Source organism: Coregonus clupeaformis, chromosome 9 (genome assembly GCF_020615455.1).
Source record: "Coregonus clupeaformis isolate EN_2021a chromosome 9, ASM2061545v1, whole genome shotgun sequence".
NCBI classification, from domain to species: Eukaryota; Metazoa; Chordata; class Actinopteri; order Salmoniformes; family Salmonidae; genus Coregonus; species Coregonus clupeaformis.
In genome coordinates this window covers 23130007-23149623 of record NC_059200.1, presented here as the reverse complement: position 1 = coordinate 23149623, position 19617 = coordinate 23130007, and the positions used below count along the sequence as shown (strand labels likewise).

The 19617-nt window shown below is 41.3% G+C and overlaps 2 protein-coding genes across 2 annotated transcripts in view; one reads left to right on the top strand and one right to left on the bottom strand.

Moving 5' to 3' along the window:
* Positions 1–3946, bottom strand: part of mfsd14ba (major facilitator superfamily domain containing 14Ba) — a 20011-nt gene extending 16065 nt beyond the window's left edge. The window contains exons 1-2 of the mRNA XM_041885543.2: positions 3623–3946; positions 714–812 (exon numbers count right to left, since the gene is read on the bottom strand). Coding sequence (XP_041741477.1) covers positions 714–812; positions 3623–3703 — 180 coding nt within the window. The 5' untranslated portion in view covers positions 3704–3946. The remainder of the gene's footprint in view (positions 1–713; positions 813–3622) is intronic.
* Positions 3947–4769: 823 nt separating this feature from the next.
* Positions 4770–19564, top strand: zmp:0000001301 (tip elongation aberrant protein 1). The gene is made up of 18 exons (XM_041885538.2): positions 4770–4952; positions 5194–5266; positions 5355–5397; positions 5571–5649; positions 5827–5915; positions 6094–6240; positions 6486–6537; positions 7117–7217; positions 8807–8892; positions 9065–9146; positions 9461–9546; positions 9785–9872; positions 10036–10084; positions 10525–10618; positions 11545–11645; positions 11831–11915; positions 12079–12183; positions 19035–19564. Exons 1-18 carry the CDS (start codon positions 4891–4893, stop codon positions 19137–19139), a joined length of 1527 nt encoding a protein of 508 aa, XP_041741472.2. The 5' UTR covers positions 4770–4890; the 3' UTR covers positions 19140–19564.
* Positions 19565–19617: the final 53 nt, after the last annotated feature.

The following is a 19617-nucleotide window of genomic DNA, read 5'->3' as shown; positions in this document are numbered from 1 at the left end:
GTACTGCTAAATTCTCTAAAATGACGTTGGAAGCGGCTTATGGTAAAGAATTGAACATTACATTCTCTGTCAACAGCTCTGTTGGACATTCCTGCAGTCAGCATGCCAATTGCACACTCCCTCAAAACTTGCAAAATCTATGGTATTGTGTTGTGTGACAAAACCACACATTTTAGAGTGGCCTTTTATTGTCCCCAGCACAAGGTGCACCTGTGTAATGATCATGCTGTTTAAACCGTTTCTTGATATGTCACACCTGTCAGGTGGATGGATTATCTTGGCAAAGGAGAAATGCTCACTAACAGGGATGTAAACAAATTTGTGCACAACATTTGAGAGAAATAAGCTTTTTGTGCATATGGAAAATGTCTGGGATATTTTATTTCAGCTCATGACACATGGGACCAACACTTTACATGTTGCATATAGATTAGATTAGACAGACAGACAGAGACACAGACAGACAGACAGACAGAGACAGATGGTCATTTTTGTAGGGGTTGACACATTTTTCGTAAGGGAAAGTAAAGTCTGTAATTTCAAAGAGGAATTTACAAACTTCAAAAGCCATTTTAAACCTCAAATACACTACAAGTTGAAATGTCCTGCTGCAGGAAAATGCTCCTGCAACAGGGTGATCAAATTAAGATCCTTCATCTGTAGACAGACAGACAAACAAACAGACAGACAGGCCAGCTGGAGATGGAACTCACTGTCAGCATGGGAGTGGTGAGGAGACCCCAGGCAAAGAACTCCAGGAAGATGACCACCACAGCATGGGAGACACTGGGTCTGCCAATGCCATGGCCCGGCTGTAACACACAGGAAAGAAAGGTGGCCATTTTAGACTGTGTTTGATCCAATATTAACACATCCACTCAATTTCTCACAGTGTGAGAATTTTTATTTATTTATTTATTTCACCTTTATTTAACCAGGTAAGCCAGTTGAGAACAAGTTCTCATTTACAACTGCGACCTGACCAAGATAAAGCAAAGCAGTGCGATAAAAACAACAACACAGAGTTACATATGGGGTAAAACAAAACAAAGTCAAAAATACAACAGAAATATATATATATACAGTGTGTGCAAATGTAGCAAGTTATGGAGGTAAGGCAATAAATAGGCTATAGTGCAAAATAATTACAATTAGTATTAACACTGGAATGATAGATGTGCAAGAGATGATGTGCAAATAGAGATACTGGGGTACAAATGAGCAAAATAAATAACAATATAGGGATGAGGTAGTTGGGCGGGCTAATTTCAGATGGGCTGTGTATAGGTGCAGTGATCGGTAAGGTGCTCTGACAACTGATGCTTAAAGTTAGTGAGGGAGATAAGTGTCTCCAGCTTCAGAGATTTTTGCAATTTGTTCCAGTCATTGGCAGCAGAGAACTGGAAGGAATGGCGGCCAAAGGAGGTGTTGGCTTTGGGCATGACCAGTGAGATATACCTGCTGGAGCGCATACTACGGGTGGGTGTTGCTATGGTGACCAATGAGCTAAGATAAGGCGGGGATTCTAGATTTAACTTTGGATTGGAGATTCTTAATGTGAGTCTGGAAGGAGAGTTTACAGTCTAACCAGACACCTAGGTATTTGTAGTTGTCCACATACTCTAGGTCAGACCCGTTGAGAGTAGTGATTCTAGTCGGGTGGGCGGGTGCCAGCAGCGTTCGATTGAAGAGCATGCATTTAGTTTTACTAGTGTTTAAGAGCAGTTGGAGGCTACTGAAGGAGTGTTGTATGGCATTGAAGCTCGTTTGGAGGTTTGTTAACACAGTGTCCAATGAAGGGCCAGATGTATACAAAATGGTGTCGTCTGCGTAGAGGAGGATCTGAGAGTCACCAGCAGCAAGAGCGACGTCATTGATATACACAGAGAAAAGAGTCAGCCCAAGAATTGAACCCTGTGGCACCCCCATAGAGACTGCCATAGGTCCAGACAATAGGCCCTCCGATTTGACACATTGTACTCTATCAGAGAAGTAGTTGGTGAACCAGGCGAGGCAGTCATTTGAGAAACCAAGGCCAATACTTTAACAGCATTTCAGAAAGGCTACCCTTTATTGATCTGTGGTGGGCCTCTACAGTCTAATGATACTGTAGATCTTTCCGAATGGAATTATCAAGATTAAATGATCAGTGTGAATCTAAATCAATAAGATAAAGAAATCCCACTGCTCTACTTCTCTTTCAAGGTGAATCAGTCACTTTCTTTTCTATTTGAAGACATCCACGTGGGGACCTCTGAAAAACATTCAGTCAGTGGTATTTGAGGAAGGCAAAGATAGGTGAGCACAGGCCCCTAGCTACTTCACAGCACAGTGATGCAGCCTGCAGCTTCGGAAGATTGGGACATGGCCGTTACATAACAGACGGGAGTTGGGCGTCCTACTCCTATCCCTGTTCCTCACAGTGAGTGCACTGAGTTTGTCTGTGTGTATGTAATATGTATGGAGGAGAGTGGGATGTGGTTGTGATCTCAGCTCGCTGTCATGCAAGGTGGAAATCACGTCATAATCACCGAGCCTAATCTGTGGAATTAGATATACAGTAGCCAGGCCTAATGGAGATTCAATCGCTGCTTGCTTACCATGTTGTGAAAAAATAGAATCAGGCCTAAGCATTTAGTTGTGTTGTTTGTTACAAATAAAACCACTGATCTAAAATGAATGTCTCAATCCACTTTGATGCATAGCTCAGACTAATAATATAAGTATTGTTAAACCTTGAATACACTACAGGTTTGCATTTCCTGCTGTGCAAGGAAATTCTCTGAAAAGAGTGATCAAATTAAGATCCTACATCTGTATAGTATGAAATATATTGTTTTCGTTTTTTTAATTAGGCCATCTGTGATTTTGTTTTTGGTCCAGGTCATCCTTCCTTTCCAAGGTAACAGCTTCTATGGTCCTGACAGCTGGCTATTGGCTAGAGCACAGCCAGCATCATCAACAACAACATTTCATGAAAGGATAGAGGTTGCTGCTGCTAAAACATTTTTTTTAACGAAAATAGGCCTACACCCATTCAGCCTGAATACAAATGTGGGGGACTCTATTATACAAAATAGAAACAAATATGAATTTGAAAACAAAACATTATCATGATAATGCATTCTGTCTATGAATCCATGATTATGGAATTACCATGCAAACAGCTAGCGTTGGGAGGCAGCCGGGGGATGTTATGTAATGGCAGCAGCATAACAATACTATACAGGCTTCGATAAGCTCCTCCGCAGCTATAGGCCTTAAGGCGCTACCCCGATATATTACCCGTCCTTCCAATAGAGCTTCCAACGTAACCATCTCTTATCATTATCGATCATCTAATAACACATTCATCCACATTTCAAAACGGATTGGCAATAGCTTTAGCGCAAGAATGTGTCGCACTGTAGGCTGACAGAGCCGTTTCATTTTTCACAAGGTATCTCGAGTACATAATGTCCGCTTATGTCATAGCCTGCCGCTACCGCAGGCGCGCTCACAGCTGATGCTCCATCTTTTGCCGTTTATGTGAAATCGGTTACATTGTTACATTACACATATACTATAGGCTACATTTCCTGTTACAATAGGCTACCGAAATAAAGACGATTAATTAACATACCGTGGGCCCATCTTTCATGATGATTTTCTTGACCAACACTATACGGTTGGTACCCTGTTGATCTTTCTCTCCCGGAGCCATCTCCTCATTACATTTTGCCGGAGTTACATAGAATCCATGCTGCGTAGGGATCTTCGGTTCACCCGCTTCTTCCAGGATGCCTTCTTATTTAGCCTTGGAAGGCTAACGGTTAACAAATTACGTGTTTATAACCCAGTAGTCAACCGAATTGACAACACCTGCGAATAATGTACAAAATGGATATTGCATACGTCATCAACACGTCTTCTCTATTCCCTCTGTACGGAGGACAGCGCACTCCAGCGATGGAAGATTAGAGTTGGTGCTGAAGGGACTGACTGTGGATCAGTGTGTGGTTTTATGGGACCGTTTTACACATCAGCTTGATGTCGGCTAAAGGTGGAGAAAGCTGGTCTGAAACCAGATTTAGGGCTAAGCACCGTTTCTTCCTGCAGCCACGCTAGCGGGATGTACAGTACCCGGAAGCCACGTGTCTATTGAGGTTTATTCTCTGGTCCAAATAAAACATGTATTTGTGGTTAACTGTATTGAATTGAAAGAGCAGAGCATAACCCAGTTTACTCTGAGAAACATGAGCTGTGATCAAATATTCAAAATAATATAATTGGGAGGCTATATGAGGAAACATATGCTGCATTGCATTCTAGGTGTTTTATTCAGAAATACACTGTCAAAAAAGGTTAACCCATTGATTTTATTACTGCTCGGATGTGTTTTGGATCACCTTCCATATAGTAGCAAATTATGCATTGCCTGTTTTTCTTGCAGGTGTAATTGAATGAAGTGTCGCCTACACAAGATCCTTTTTGTTTATGAAAAATGTATGCCCTCACTAACTGTAAGTCGCTCTGGATAAGAGCGTCTGCTAAATGACTCAAATGTAAAATGTAATGGTAAATTGCTATTGCATGCTCAAAGGTGTATACCAGGTGGGTAAGTCATGTGAAAACATATTTCTTTACTGGTAGCTTGTGCTCCATGGGGTCTGTTTGTGGTCATCACTAGGCAACGAGAGTGTTCAGTTTACCTACATGGCAACAGTGTGCCTGTAAGAGGACACGCTGCTTAACCAGCATACTATTCTAGGATTACCTGTGGCAGATTCCTTCTCCACCATAATACTTATGGTACTTTACATAACACCAGGATTACTTCAGGTTGGCAGTTTTGTCAATAAAAGATATTGATCATCTTCAGAGCTATTTGTGTCTGTTTCTGTAGACAGAATGGCATTAGCAAGTGGACACTGGGTTGCCAAGGAAACAAAAGGTGAACCGCCAAGCCCCAGGTAAGTAACTGTGTGTGTGTGTGTGTGTGTGTGTATGTGTGTGTGTGTTTGCGTGCATGTGTGCATGCTTGTGTGTGTGCTTCTCTCAGTGACAGCTCAGCATTTCTCCCGTCATCACCTCAGGTATGCCCCAAGTCTTTTCTTAACTTGGCTGAACATGCCACTCTAGAAGCAGACGGAAAAACAACAAAGTTGTTTCCATGTTTCATTTCTCCATTTCCACATATCTCCACCTTCCCAGGCATGGCCATGCGCTAGCTGTGGCTGGGAATATAGCTTTCCTGTTTGGAGGGGTGTCCACCATATCCCATGAGGTAAATCTCACCACCTTATGCTACCATTTGGTAAGACTATCTAAAACACTGTAATGAACCTAACAATGTATTTCCCCTTGTTCTGTAGGAGGATCAGCCTGTATATTTGAATGACTTCTACATGCTCACAGGTACAGTATAATTCTACTCTATGAGCTCAACCCAACACATGTAGGCTATGACTAAATACCCCTATTGACAGTCTGGCTTAATCATAATTCAAGCCTTCTTAAACATGCATTGTATTATGATTACTCACATATGATTACTCACTTCACTCTACAAACTTGTATTGTGTTTCTAGTTTCAGCCACTCACATCACATGGGAGGTGATGCCACAGAATGGGGTTGCACCCCCAGCAAGAGAAGGACACACACTTTGGTAATTGATATACTGTATACAGCATCTGAACAATTAGGATATCTCAATTACCATTTGAATCTCAGACCATACTAATACTGTATGCTATTTGTCTTCAAATCAATCATGGAGACATTCATTGAGACATCTGTTGAGATGTACATATATACTGTAGATATATTCTCCCTGCCTCCACAGTGTGGTTAAAGGCAAGCTCTACCTGTTTGGAGGAGTGGCCAGTCCGCAGGCTGGAGAATGTCTTCCTGGCGTCTACTGCTTTGACATAGGTAAGATTACAGGGCAGGGAGTCCCTGGGTTATTATAGGGAAGCAGTGTATTATTATTTCCACAACCCGTGCTTAGGATCTTTAGGGTGAGATTGTGATCTTCATTACAGGTTATCATGACTAAAACTACACAGTTTAACACAGAGTCAAACATGCCCTCTGATCTCATTGGCTACAGTGTCGTTGACGTGGGAGCGGCTCGCCAAAGGGGGTGTGTCTCTCAGAACCATCAGACACAGTTCCTTCGCTGTGGGAGACAACATTTATGTCTATGGTGGGCACCAAGACGGGGTCCCCACTGATGACCTCATGATGTTCAACACAGGTCTGTATGGGCCAGTGTGTAGCCATGGTCACTGACAAGCATAGCAAACACTTTCATCCAAAGTTACGTAAAAGACACATAAAATCAGTGACCCTGTTGCTGTCAGGTCGAACTCACTGATTAGGAAGTAAATTATAAATAATGCTTCCGTGGAGGTTAACTTTGGTGAGGGGGAATAATTATGCATGTAGAGGAATGTATCTCTTCAGTCTGTTTGGTTCAGAGTGTGTCTGCTTGTATTTCAGCGTCTCTGAACTGGACCCCAGTCAAGACCACTGGCACTCTGCCATCTGCAAGGTAATTTACTCCGTCGTAAACATAAGAAGCCTTACTAGTGGTCTCAAATTACAGCAATGAGCTAAAGATTCTCCTGTTGAAAGGATGCATCTTTACATTTGCTGGGTTTAGCTAATATTGTACGCCAGAAGACTTGTTTGTTAGCTGTGCTGCATTCCATCACAGAGTGTGCGTAGGTTGCCATGGCACAGTATGTTGACAACGGCAACCAATAGAGTAACGGACGACCTCATGTGAAACTATATCTGAATGCCATCTGTCTTCCATTGAAGCCCCCCAGTACTTGGCACGGTTCAGTCATGACAGTTCCAAGGACGCCCAACAGTCTAGTATGGGCACTCTCATCCTCATCCTAATCCAAATTCACACAGCCCTTGCCTTGAAACAAGTTTGGCTTCATTTCAGTTCTGAACTTAGTTCAATTCAGTCCAGTTTTATTTTATATGTCTTTACGAACACTTTTTTTTTTTTGACAGAAAGAACATTGTAGCCTAATACATTGCTTGTTGTCATGCTCTGTTTCTGCAGATGCAGCCTGCTACAGTATTTGCCTGTGTCTGTGATGTTTTGTCTTTGTAGATACAACCAGACGTTTGCTGTAGTCAGTGAGCAGGTGTTCATGTTTGGGGGATGTGCTGAGGATGGCTGCTACTACAGAGACATCCATGTTCTCAACACGGGTAAAGAAATGCTAGTGCACCTACAGACTTCATAAATGACATCACCAGCAGCAAACCACTATGATGTAATGCTGTTATTCTAAACTCACTGTGACATTTTTTTTATACATTATTGATGTAACATTGGAATTGTCAGAATAGATGTGGTAAAGAGGTCAATGGAATTCGACCAGAACTATGGGAATGCCAAGAAAAAGAGTGGGGGCAAGATAGTGTGGGGGAAAGATCCCGATTCTCCTCAGCAAAATTATCCTACATTTAGGCTATTGTTTATGTGTTTATTTCACACTATGAGGGAAAAATCAGAGTATAATGCTTGTATGGATGTCAACCCCAATGCATGTACATGTCATCGTCACCAATCAACTTCATTACAGATAAAAACGACTGACTACCACTGCCAATTTCTGAATGCTAGCTATGCTACCAGCTTGTACGAACTGGAGTTAGCATTTGGCAGTCACTTCTTCTAAACCTGAAAAGGGACTTCTTCTAAATGTTATGCAGTGAAAACAGACAAATATATCCAAATCGGACTTTAGTAACCACATTGTGGGCCTGTTACAATACATCAATCAGATTTCCCCCATGGTCTGCGTTCCATTGACCTATTTTCTTAGCCTCCAACTGCTCTTAAACACTAGTAAAACGAAATGCATGCTCTTCAATCGAACGCTGCTGGCACCCGCCCACCCGACTAGAATCACTACTCTCGACGGGTCTGACCTAGAGTATGTGGACAACTACAAATACCTAGGAGTCTGGTTAGACAGTAAACTCTCCTTCCAGACTCACATTAAGCATCTCCAATCCAAAGTTAAATCTAAAATTGGCTTCCAATTTCGCAACAAAACCTCCTTCACTCATGCTGCTAAACATGCCCTTGTAAAACTGACTATCCTACCGATCCTTGACTTCGGCGATGTCATTTACAAAATAGCTTCCAACACTGTACTCAGCAAATTGGATGTAGTCTATCACAGTGCCATCCGTTTTGTCACCAAAGCCCCATATACGAACTTAAATGACCTCATCCTCAAACAGCCTACATAGGGTTCCAAAAGGGTTCTGTGGCTGTCCCCATAGAATAACCCTTTTTGGTTCCAGGTAGAACCTTTTTGGTTCCAGGTAGAACTCTTTTGGTTTCCATGTAGAACCCTCTGTGGAAAGGATTCTACATGGAACCCAAAAGGGTTCTACCTGGAACCAATAGGGGTTCTTCAAAGGGTTCTCCTTTGGGGACAGCTGAATAACCATTTTTGGTTCTAGATAGCACCTTTTTTTCTAAGAGTGTAGTGCGACTTCATTAATGACATCATTACCAGCAAACCAGTATGATGTAATGTAATTCTACATTTATTGTGACATAAGTAGTGCATTATTGATGTCACAGTGCAATCATCAGAATGGGGCTCAACTTGTCTGACCTCATCCTCAGACAGCCTATTCTGACATTATTAATAAATCAGCAGCAGCAAACCACTATGATGTAATGTTGTTATTCTAAACTCATTGTGACATCGATAGTGCATTATTGATGTCACAGTGGAATGGGGCAGAAGTGAACTAAAGTGACCTCTCATTCTCAGAATCCCTGGTGTGGCAGAGGTATGGTGTGAAGGGGGAGTCGCCCCTGGCCTGTGCAGGTCAGACCCTCACAGCACATCATGACAAGGTATAAACATCACACTAAATGCCCCCTCACCACCTACCAAAAATACCCAATGATAATGATATTGCCAGGCAACAGAATGCTTGAATCATTAAATCCTTAACGGACTATGAATGTCTACTTTGGTGTTATTCATGTACTCATGTTCTTATTATTTGAATATCATTCAATTCAGGATATTTACTTGTTTGGTGGCAAATGCACCAGTCAGGATGGAACAGTCACATCAACAAATGAAATTCATAAATTAAGCATTGGTAAGTCAAACAGCATCATCATGGTTTCCACTATATTATCATGGGCATTAGCATACTGCATGTTTGCTGCCCTCGTGTGGAAAAAGTCCATGCAAAAAAATCCATCCCACTTTCCTTCAAGCAATTATTATTTGTTTTCAGCGGTTTGAATAAAGATCAGAGGGGTACAGATAAAGGCCTAGTAGCTGACACGTACTGACATGTCCCCCCTTCCCTGTCTCTTCTCCCTCCCTCTACTTCTCTCCCTCCCTGGTCTCTCTCTCTCTCTTTCTCCATCCCTCTCTCCTTCTCTCCCTCCATCTCCCCCACTCCAGCTAAAATGAAATGGAAGGTGCCTCTCTATGTGGGGATTCCTCCGGCCCGACGTCATGACCACACAGCCTTCATCCTTCACAGCCATGTGTGTGTGTGTGTGTGTGTGTGTGTGTGTGTGTGTGTGTGTGTGTTTTGTGTGTGTTTGTGTGTGTTTGTGTATGTTTGTGTGTGTGTATGCTTGGATGCATGTGCACACACGTGTGTGTCATCTGTCTATCTCTTCCTCTATTGTTCTCTCTTAATGATCTGATGTTCTGGATAAGAGCATCTGCTAAATGACAAAACATTTAAAAATGTAAATGTAAAATGTTCGTATTATGCAGATGTATGTATTCGGTGGCAAAAATGAAGAACAAGAATTCAATGACCTGAAGGTGATGAAATTGATTAACCCATCCGAAAGACAGCCAGGTAACACAGCCTATATCAATTTCAAAGATTTCCAATACTTGGGTAGTTTTTTTGCCATTCCATTACACTTTTACATCTTTCTTCAACCTTTATTCATGTGTCTCTGGGAGTTTGATGTAATTTGATAAGCCGGTGCTGCAGTTCCGTTCTGTTCTTCTAATAGTGATGAAGGAGATTCTATCTGAGTTTGGGCTTCAGGGAGTCAGCCATGGGTGAGTATTTTGGTATGTCAGCTATCCTATTCACACTACAATTAACATTTTGCTCTCTTTTGCAGACTTTTTTTTTCTGGTTTGGCTGTGTTATTTACGTTCACCTACAGATGTAGAATCTGAACCAGTCTCCTACAGCAGAAAAATTATCCTGCTGCAAAACAGGAAATGTGAATTATTGTGTGGATTTTAATTAATTGACATTTTTGTAGCGGTTGATACATTTTTCGTAAGGGGAAATCAAGTCTGAAATTTTAGTGGAAATTACATCTTTAGAAGCCTTTTTAAACCTAAAATACACTACAAGTTTTACATTTCCTGCATTTCAGGAAAGTTATCCTGCAACAGGGTGATCAAGTTAAGATCCTACACCTACACAGTTACAGTTATTCAAATTAGGTTTCAGGTTTCACAAAGCTGTTTCGCTCTCAATTGATCAGCTTCGCGCCGACAAAGGTCCCCAATGTCAAGTATGAGTTGAGTGAGTCTCCATCGCTGTTTTCTGTGAGGACGGATGCAGCTGCCTCTGCACAGGTGGGTCACATGTAAAGCAGTGAACTTTTCATCAAACTGCATAGAGGCATTGTTACTGTATGATGTAGTAACTTAGTAAAATACTTAAGGCAGTCAATCAATCAATCAAATGTATTTTTAAATCCCTTTTTACATCAGCAGTTTTCACACAGTTCTATACAGAAACCCAGCCTAAAACCCTAAAGAGCAAGCAATGCAGATGTAGAAGCATGGTGGCTAGGAACAACTCCCTTGAAAGGCAGGAACCTAGGAAGAAACCTAGAGAGGAACCAGGCTCCGAGGGGTGGCCAGTCCGCTTCTGGCTGTGCCAGGTGGAGATTATAAGAGTACATGGCCATTAAGGCCTGATCGTTCTTCAAGACGTTCAACCTTTTATAGATGACCAGCTGAGTCAAATAATAACCACAGTGGTTATAGAGGTTGCAGCAGTTCAACACCTCAGGAGTAAATGTCATTTGGCTTTTCATAGCCGAGCATTCAGAGGTCGAAACAGCAGGTCCGGGTAAGAACAAGAGAGAGAAAGGGTCGAAACAGCAGGTCCGGGTAAGAACAAGAGAGAGAAAGGGTCGAAACAGCAGGTCCGGGTAAGAACAAGAGAGAAAAAGGGTCGAAACAGCAGGTCCGGTGAAACAGGTCAGGGTTCCATAGCCTCAGGCAGAACAGCAGAACTGGATCGGCAGCATGACCGGGTGGAGTGGGGACAGGGACAGCCAGGAGTCGTCAGGCCAGGTAGTCCTGAGGCATGGTCCTAGGGATCAGGAGAGAGAGAGAGCAAGAGAGAGAGAGAGAGAGGAGCCAAACTTTCCTTAAGAAAACCCCACCTTGTAAGACATGTTATTATATGCAGGTAGTAGCAACTTGCTCACATACTGTTTTTATAACAACTTGTAGCCTGTATGTTTATTGTGCTGATGTTACATCATTAGGTTACAGCCCAAAGAGACTTCAGTGCCGTCCGAGATGAGGCGATGGATATGATCCATAAAGCTTTCTCCATGCTTGATGGAGAATTCCAGAAGCTTGACAGGTATTATGTTTTCAATCTAGGTCCAAAGTTTGACAAACAGATCACCTTTTCAGTGGTGGTGTCAAACATTTTCCTTACCAATAAACTCTTAATTAATTGACTGAGTGACTGACAAACCGATTCATTCATGCATTCATTCATTCATTCATTCATTCATCCATTCAATCATTGATTCATTACCGTAGAGAAAGGTCAGAGCTTGCTCAGTCTGCAGCTGCTCTTCAGTACAAGAGAGAAGCTCACGAAGCCCACCATCAGCAACAGGAGGAGGTAAAGGCTCATTCATAGTTCAAGATTATCACTCACTCACTCACTAAATATGTAGCTTTCCAATAGTTCCCCTTTTTGTGTGGGTGAATAATTTAAATTCTATGAAATAATGGTTTTCCAGGAAGAATGACGGAAGCTTTGTTTGTGGTTTTTGGTATTACAGGAACTACGACAAATGCTTGAGCGACACAGAGCCCAGAATGAGACCTGGCTACGTGCACGGGCAGAGGAGAATGACAAGGAAAGGAAGGGGCTGTGTAAACTCAGAGTAACTAACCACACACACAAACAGTAGCACAAACATAAACATGCATGCAGTTCCAGGTGTAGAGTTAAAAGTGTATTCCTCAAGTGTAGGAGATTACATGTGAAGTTGTACTCAATTCAGTTTTATTTCTAGTGGATGATCACATGACATTATGGGTTACAGTCATACCTTTCAGTACTAGGCTACCAGAAAACCCCTAATCTGTTCAGAAAAGGTAGCCGTCCACCTATGAATACGCCAATGTGCTTTTGCTGAAGTGTACGCTCAATGTCCTGCTGAAAGCCAGGTATAGGGCATATTTTTCCATAGAATTAGGAATTAGAATACTAGAATGGAAATGAACCTTCTTATGATGGTCCAAGGGTCAGCCATGTTGGTCAGGGAGTTGGTCAACCATGGTTTGCCAGTGCCTTCAGAAAGTATTCACATCCCTTGACTTTTTCCACATTTTGTTGTGTTACAGCCTGAATTTAAAATGGATTAAATTGAGATGTTGTGTCACTGGCCTACTCACAATACCCCATAATGTCAAAGTAGAATGATGTTTAGATTATTTTTTTAAACAAATTAATTACAAATTAAAAGCTGAAATGTCTTGAGTCAATAAGTATTCAACCCCTTTGTTATGGCAAGCCTAAATAAGTTCAGGAGTAAAAAGTTGTATAATAAGTGGCATGGACTCACTCTGTATATTAGTGTTTAACATGATTTGTGAATGACTACCTCATCTCTGTACCCCATACATATACAGTGGGGAGAACAAGTATTTGATACACTGCCGATTTTGCAGGTTTTCCTACTTACAAAGCATGTAGAGGTCTGTAATTTTTATCATAGGTACACAACTGTGAGAGACGGAATCTAAAACAAAAATCCAGAAAATCACATTGTATGATTTTTAAGTAATTAATTTGCATTTTATTGCATGACATAAGTATTTGATACATCAGAAAAGCATAACTTAATATTTGGTACAGAAACCTTTGTTTGCAATTACAGAGATCATAAGTTTCCTGTAGGTCTTGACCAGGTTTGCACACACTGCAGCAAGGATTTTGGCCCACTCCTCCATACAGACCTTCTCCAGATCCTTCAGGTTTCGGGGCTGTCGCTGGGCAATACGGACTTTCAGCTCCCTCCAAAGATTGTCTATTGGGTGCAGGTCTGGAGACTGGCTAGGCCACTCCAGGACCTTGAGATGCTTCTTACGGAGCCACTCCTTAGTTGCCCTGGCTGTGTGTTTTGGGTCGTTGTCTTGCTGGAAGACCCAGCCACGACCCATCTTCAATGCTCTTAATGAGGTTAGGAGGTTGTTGGCCAAGATCTCGCGATACATGGCCCCATCCATCCTCCCCTCAATACGGTGCAGTCGTCCTGTCCCCTTTGCAGAAAAGCATCCCCAAAGAATGATGTTTCCACCTCCATGCTTCACGGTTGGGATGGTGTTCTTGGGGTTGTACTCATCCTTCTTCTTCCTCCAAACACGGCGAGTGGAGTTTAGACCATAAAGCTCTATTTTTGTCTCATCAGACCACATGACCTTCTCCCATTCCTCCTCTGGATCATCCAGATGGTTATTGGCAAACTTCAGATGGGCCTGGACATGCGCTGGCTTGAGCAGGGGGACCTTGCGTGCGCTGCAGGATTTTAATCCATGACGGCGTAGTGTGTTACTAATGGTTTTATTTGAGACTGTGGTCCCAGCTCTCTTCAGGTCATTGACCAGGTCCTGCCGTGTAGTTCTGGGCTGATCCCTCACCTTCCTCATGATCATTGATGACCCACGAGGTGAGATCTTGCATGGAGCCCCAGACCGAGGGTGATTGACCGTCATCTTGAACTTCTTCCATTTTCTAATAATTGCGCCAACAGTTGTTGCCTTCTCACCAAGCTGCTTGCCTATTGTCATGTAGCCCATCCCAGCCTTGTGCAGGTCTACAATTTTATCCCTGATGTCCTTACACAGCTCTCTGGTCTTGGCCATTGTGGAGAGGTTGGAGTCTGTTTGATTGAGTGTGTGGACAGGTGTCTTTTATACAGGTAACGAGTTCAAACAGGTCCAGTTAATACAGGTAATGAGTGGAGCACAGGAGGGCTTCTTAAAGAAAAACTAACAGGTCTGTGAGAGCCAGAATTCTTACTGGTTGGTAGGTGATCAAATACTTATGTCATGCAATAAAATGCAAATGAATTACTTAAAAATCATACAATGTGATTTTCTGGATTTTGTTTTAGATTCCGTCTCTCACAGTTGTGTACCTATGATAAAAATTACAGACCTCTACATGCTTTGTAAGTAGGAAAACCTGCAAAATCGGCAGTGTATCAAATACTTGTTCTCCCCACTGTAATTATCTGTAAGGTTCCTTTAGTCGACCATTGAATTTCAAACCCAGATTCAACCACAAAGACCAGGGAGGTTTTCCAATGCCTCGCAAAGAAGGGCAACTATTTGTAGATTAGTAAAAAAAAAAAAAAAAAAGACATTGAATAGCATGCTGAAGTTATTAATTACACTTTGGCTGGTGTATCAATACACTCAGTCACTACAAAGATACAGGCTTCCTTTCTAACTCAGTTGCCGTAGAGGGATTTCACCATTAGGCCAATGGTGACTTTAAAACAGTTACAGAGTTTAATGGCTGTGAAAGGAGAAAACTGAGAATGTATCAAAAACATTGTAGTTACTCCACAATATTAACCTAAATGACAGAGTGAAAAGAAGGAAGCCTGTACAGAATAAAAAAGATTACAAAACATGCATCCTGTTTGCAATAAGGCACTAAAGTAAAATTGCAAAATATTTGGCAAAGAAATTAACTTTATGTCCTGACTACTACAAAGCGTTATGTTTGGGGCAAATCCAATACAACACATCACTGAGTACCACTCTTTATATTTTCAAGCATGGTGGTGGCTGCATCATGTTATGGGTATGCTTGTCATCGGCAAGGACTTGGGAGTTTATAATGGGATAAATAGAAATGGAATAGAGCTAAGCACAGGCAAAATCCTAGAGGAAAACCTGGTTCAATCTGCTTTCCAACAGACACTGGGAGACAAATTCACCTTTCAGCAGGACAATAACCTAAAATACAAGGCCAAATATACACTGGAGTTGCTTACCAAGACGAAATTGAATGTTCCAGAGTGGCCTAGTTACAGTTTTGACTTAAATCAGCTTGAAAATCTATAGCAAGACTTGAAAATGGCTGTCTAGACTTACCCAGAAAGACTCCCAGCTGTAATTGCTGCCAAAGGTGATTATAACATGTATTGACTCAGTGGGTTGAATACTTATGTAATCAAGATATATTAGTGTTTTCTTTTTCAGATTTTTTTTTTTTATGTTAGAATTTTTCTTCCACTTTGACATTATATAGTTTTTTGTGTAGTTGGTTGACAAAAAATGACAATTAAATCCATTTGAATCCCACCTTGCAACACAACAAAATGTGGAAAAAATAAATGAGTGTGAATACTTTCTGACGGCACTGTATGTGTGTTAGCTAGCTAGCCAGTCAGTTTTAGAGGTATGATTCCATTAATTTGTCAAATTAACAGCCACACACTAGCTCATTTCAGTTGATAATAGGACTTAAACAAGTTGTAAATGCAACCAGTACTGATATTGTAGCTCAGTTGGTAGAGCATGGCGTTTGCAACGCCAGGGTTGTGGGTTCGATTCCCACGGGGGGCCGGTATGAAAAGAAAAATAATGTATGCACTCACTAACTGTAAGTCGCTCTGGATAAGAGCGTCTGCTAAATGACTAAAATGTAAATGTAAAAATATAATAGCACTCACAGCTTTTCAAGAAAACAAAAGCTGAAACATTTATGGCCTGTTTACATATATTTTTGAGTCTATTTATACAGAAAATGTGTATAAATCCCGAATAAACTGTATGTATAGTTATATTACAATATTTTAGGTTGACTATAATTCCATTACACAATTGCTGATACATCACATGCCATAGTTGTATTTTCCTGCATAATAAAAAGCAGGAAATGCATCACCTATGCCATACCAAAACTAGAATAGTCCCAATAAGCAAAATGACGTTGATAAGACGTCTAAAATACGTATTTTCAGACGTTGAAGTTAGGGTCAATTTAGGTTCTGAATGAAAGGTGAAAAGGTATTTTCCATATGTTTAAAATACATATTTTCCAGGATGTTGAAAACGCGTATTTTCCGGACGTTGAAAAATAAGTATTTTCCGGATGTTAAATCAGGTTCATTTTCGGTTCTGAATGAAAGTTGAAAATACTTATTTTCCAGATGTTGAAAATACGTATTTTCCAGAAGTAGAAAATATGTATTTTCCGGATGTTGAAATCAGGCTCATTTTTGGTTCTTGATGAAAGTTGAAAGGGCAGTCTGAAAATGTATGCACTCACTAACTGTAAGTCACTCTAGATAAGAGCGTCTGCTAAATGACTAAAATGTAAAACAGGCTGTTGCATTGGCTTTATGATTCCTGTGACTAATCAATTTGGCTATTTAAGCTCTGAATATCAGCTACCCAACTTTATCAGGATCTATCGTGAGCCTATTTGCAATGTGTTTACACAGCGGGAAATGCAGAAGTATTTTATTTTTAGCCATGGTCAAGCTTGTAAAAAATGTATGGATACAAACTTGAAACCACTGATCATGACAATGGGGTGAAACTCCTGGACAACAGTTGTGATTGTCCATTCCATATTGTCCATTTAACTTTGACCTGTCCCGTTTTTAGGATATATTGTTAATTAACACGACAGCGCATTTTTTATTTGATTGAACGCCATTTAGGTTAGGCTATTTGATCGGAGAAACCTGCATCATGATATAGAAAGTGTCCATCTCATTACATTGTCACACATTCAATATCCACCCTGTAGGCTACAGAAAATGCCACATACTATTTCTACCATGTCCTATATCTGCTACATGATTTATGTTAGATTATTTGTTTGATGGAACGTTGGTGCATCGCTGTGTGCTGGGAATGGACAAGCAAAATATTTTTGCTGCCCCTGCCTTTGACAAATCGGCCACTGCTTATCACAGGGCGGCATCAGCGCTCACCTACAGTGCCTTGCAAAAGTATTCATCCCCCTTGGCGTTTTTCCTATTTTGTTGCATTATAACCTGTAATTTAAATTGATTTTTATTTGGATTTCATGTAATGGACATACACAAAATAGTCCAAATTGGTGAAGTGAAATGAAAATAACTTGTTAAAAAAAATTCTAAAAAATTAATAACGGAAAAGGGGTGCTTGCATATGTATTCACCCCCTTTGCTATGAAGCCCCTAAATAAGATCTGGTGCAACCAATTACCTTCAGAAGTCACATAATTTGTTAAATAAAGTCTGCCTGTGTGCAATCTAAGTGTCACATGATCTGTCACATGATCTCAGTATATATACACCTGTTCTGAAAGGCCCCAGAGTCTGCAACACCACTAAGCAAGGGGCACCACCAAACAAGCGGCACCATGAAGACCAAGGAGCTCTCCAAACAGGTCAGGGACAAAGTTGTGGAGAAGTACAGATCAGGGTTGGGTTATAAAAAAATATCAGAAACGTTGAACATCCCACGGAGCACCATTAAATCCATTATTAAAAAATTGAAAGAATATGGCACCACAACAAACCTGCCAGGAGAGGGCCGCCCACCAAAACTCACAGACCAGGCAAGGATGGCATTAATCACAGAGGCAACAAAGAGACCAAAGATAACCCTGAAGGAGCTGCAAAGCTCCACAGCGGAGATTGGAGTATCTGTCCATAGGACCACTTTAAGCCGTACACTCCACAGAGCTGGGCTTTACGGAAGAGTGGCAATAAAAAAGCCATTGCTTAAAGAAAAGAATAAGCAAACACTTTGGTGTTCACCAAAAGGAATGTGGGAGACTCCCCAAACATATGGAAGAAGGTACTCTGGTCAGATGAGACTCAAATTGAGCTATTTGGCCATCAAGGAAAATGCTATGTCTGGCGCAAACCCAACACCTCTCATCACTTTGAGAACACCATCCCCTCAGTGAAGCATGGTGGTGGCAGCATCATGCTGTGGGGATGTTTTTCATCGGAAGGAACTGGGAAACTGGTCAGAATTGAAGGAATGATGGATGGTGCTAAATACAGGGAAATTCTTGAGGGAAACCTGTTTCAGTCTTCCAGAGATTTGAGACTGGGACGGAGGTTCACCTTCCAGCAGGACAATGACCCTAAAGCAACACTTGAGTGGTTTAAGGGGAAACATTTCAATGTCTTGGAATGGTCTAGTCAAAGCCCAGACCTCAATCCAATTGAGAGTCTGTTGTATGACTTAAAGATTGCTGTACACCAGTGGAACCCATCCAAGTTGAAGGAGCTGGAGCAATTTTGCCTTGAAGAATAGGCAAAAATCCCAGTGGCTAGATGTGCCAAACTTATAGAGACATACCCCAAGAGACTTGCAGCTGTAATTGCTGCAAAAGGTGGCTCTACAAGGGGGGGGGGAAGGGGGTAAATCAAATGATTCAAACCTCAAAAAATGTAAGGCAACAATATAGGAAAAATGCAAAGGGGGGTGAATACTTTCGGAAGCCACTGTAAATAGCCCATATGCCACAGGTTGAGAAATTTTTTAATTATTTCTGGGCAGAATTATTTGAGGTTCTATGTGTTGTTGTTGGATGTGCGTCTTGGACAGTTTAGCTCAAAAAATGTAGTCCTAGTCAATCTTCCGCCATAGGCCGTTGCCTAATCCTGCCTAATAAGAGGGCCGGCCATGGCTTTATGACATACCTCTCTAGTAATTTAACAGGATCTTTATGTATTTTTCATGAATTTTCCCTCTCTCTTCCAAGGAGGAGGTTGTGCACGAGCAGGGGAGACTGAAAGAGGAGCAGGGAAACATCCAGAAACGCAGCGAGCACCTCCTATCCATCATGCAACAGTTTAAAGGCATGTAAAGACACGTAATCATGGCAACCAACTGGAGGACGCAGACCTGTCGCGTTTGTGGGTGTGGCTTACTTCCCCAAGGATGACCAACTCAAAAGCGTTTGTTTAAAGAAAATGTGACATTAATTTGTGTTTTTCCACTGGTGTGTGTGTTTGAATAGTTAGCATTGCGTGCATAGCTAAGATTAATTTTTGCTGTCTTTTGCCAGATAGTCATAATATCTTTAGCGAGACGGGGATAATTTTGACCCTGTCAAAAGAACAAACATCACTCAAGGCATTTGTTTAAACCTCTGGAATGGTTGATAAAAATTCCTAGGACATATCAAAGTTGGTCATGATAGGTCTAAGCAAAATGTTGGAAAGGAGAATAATTAACTGAGTTGTTGATTGATGTAGCCTAATCATGTTCATAAAATTTTTGATTATTTGGCATATCTTGTCATATCTGCATAAAACAACTTTCTGTTCACTCATCATTCAAAT

Bases quoted from the DNA above. Each gene is read 5' to 3' on its own strand.
- zmp:0000001301 (XM_041885538.2), top strand. From the start codon at position 4,891: ATGGCATTAGCAAGTGGACACTGGGTTGCCAAGGAAACAAAAGGTGAA. The intron at 5,650-5,826 runs GTAATTGATATA...CTGCCTCCACAG, and splicing joins AGAGAAGGACACACACTTTG to TGTGGTTAAAGGCAAGCTCT. The intron at 6,538-7,116 runs GTAATTTACTCC...TTGTCTTTGTAG, and splicing joins GGCACTCTGCCATCTGCAAG to ATACAACCAGACGTTTGCTG.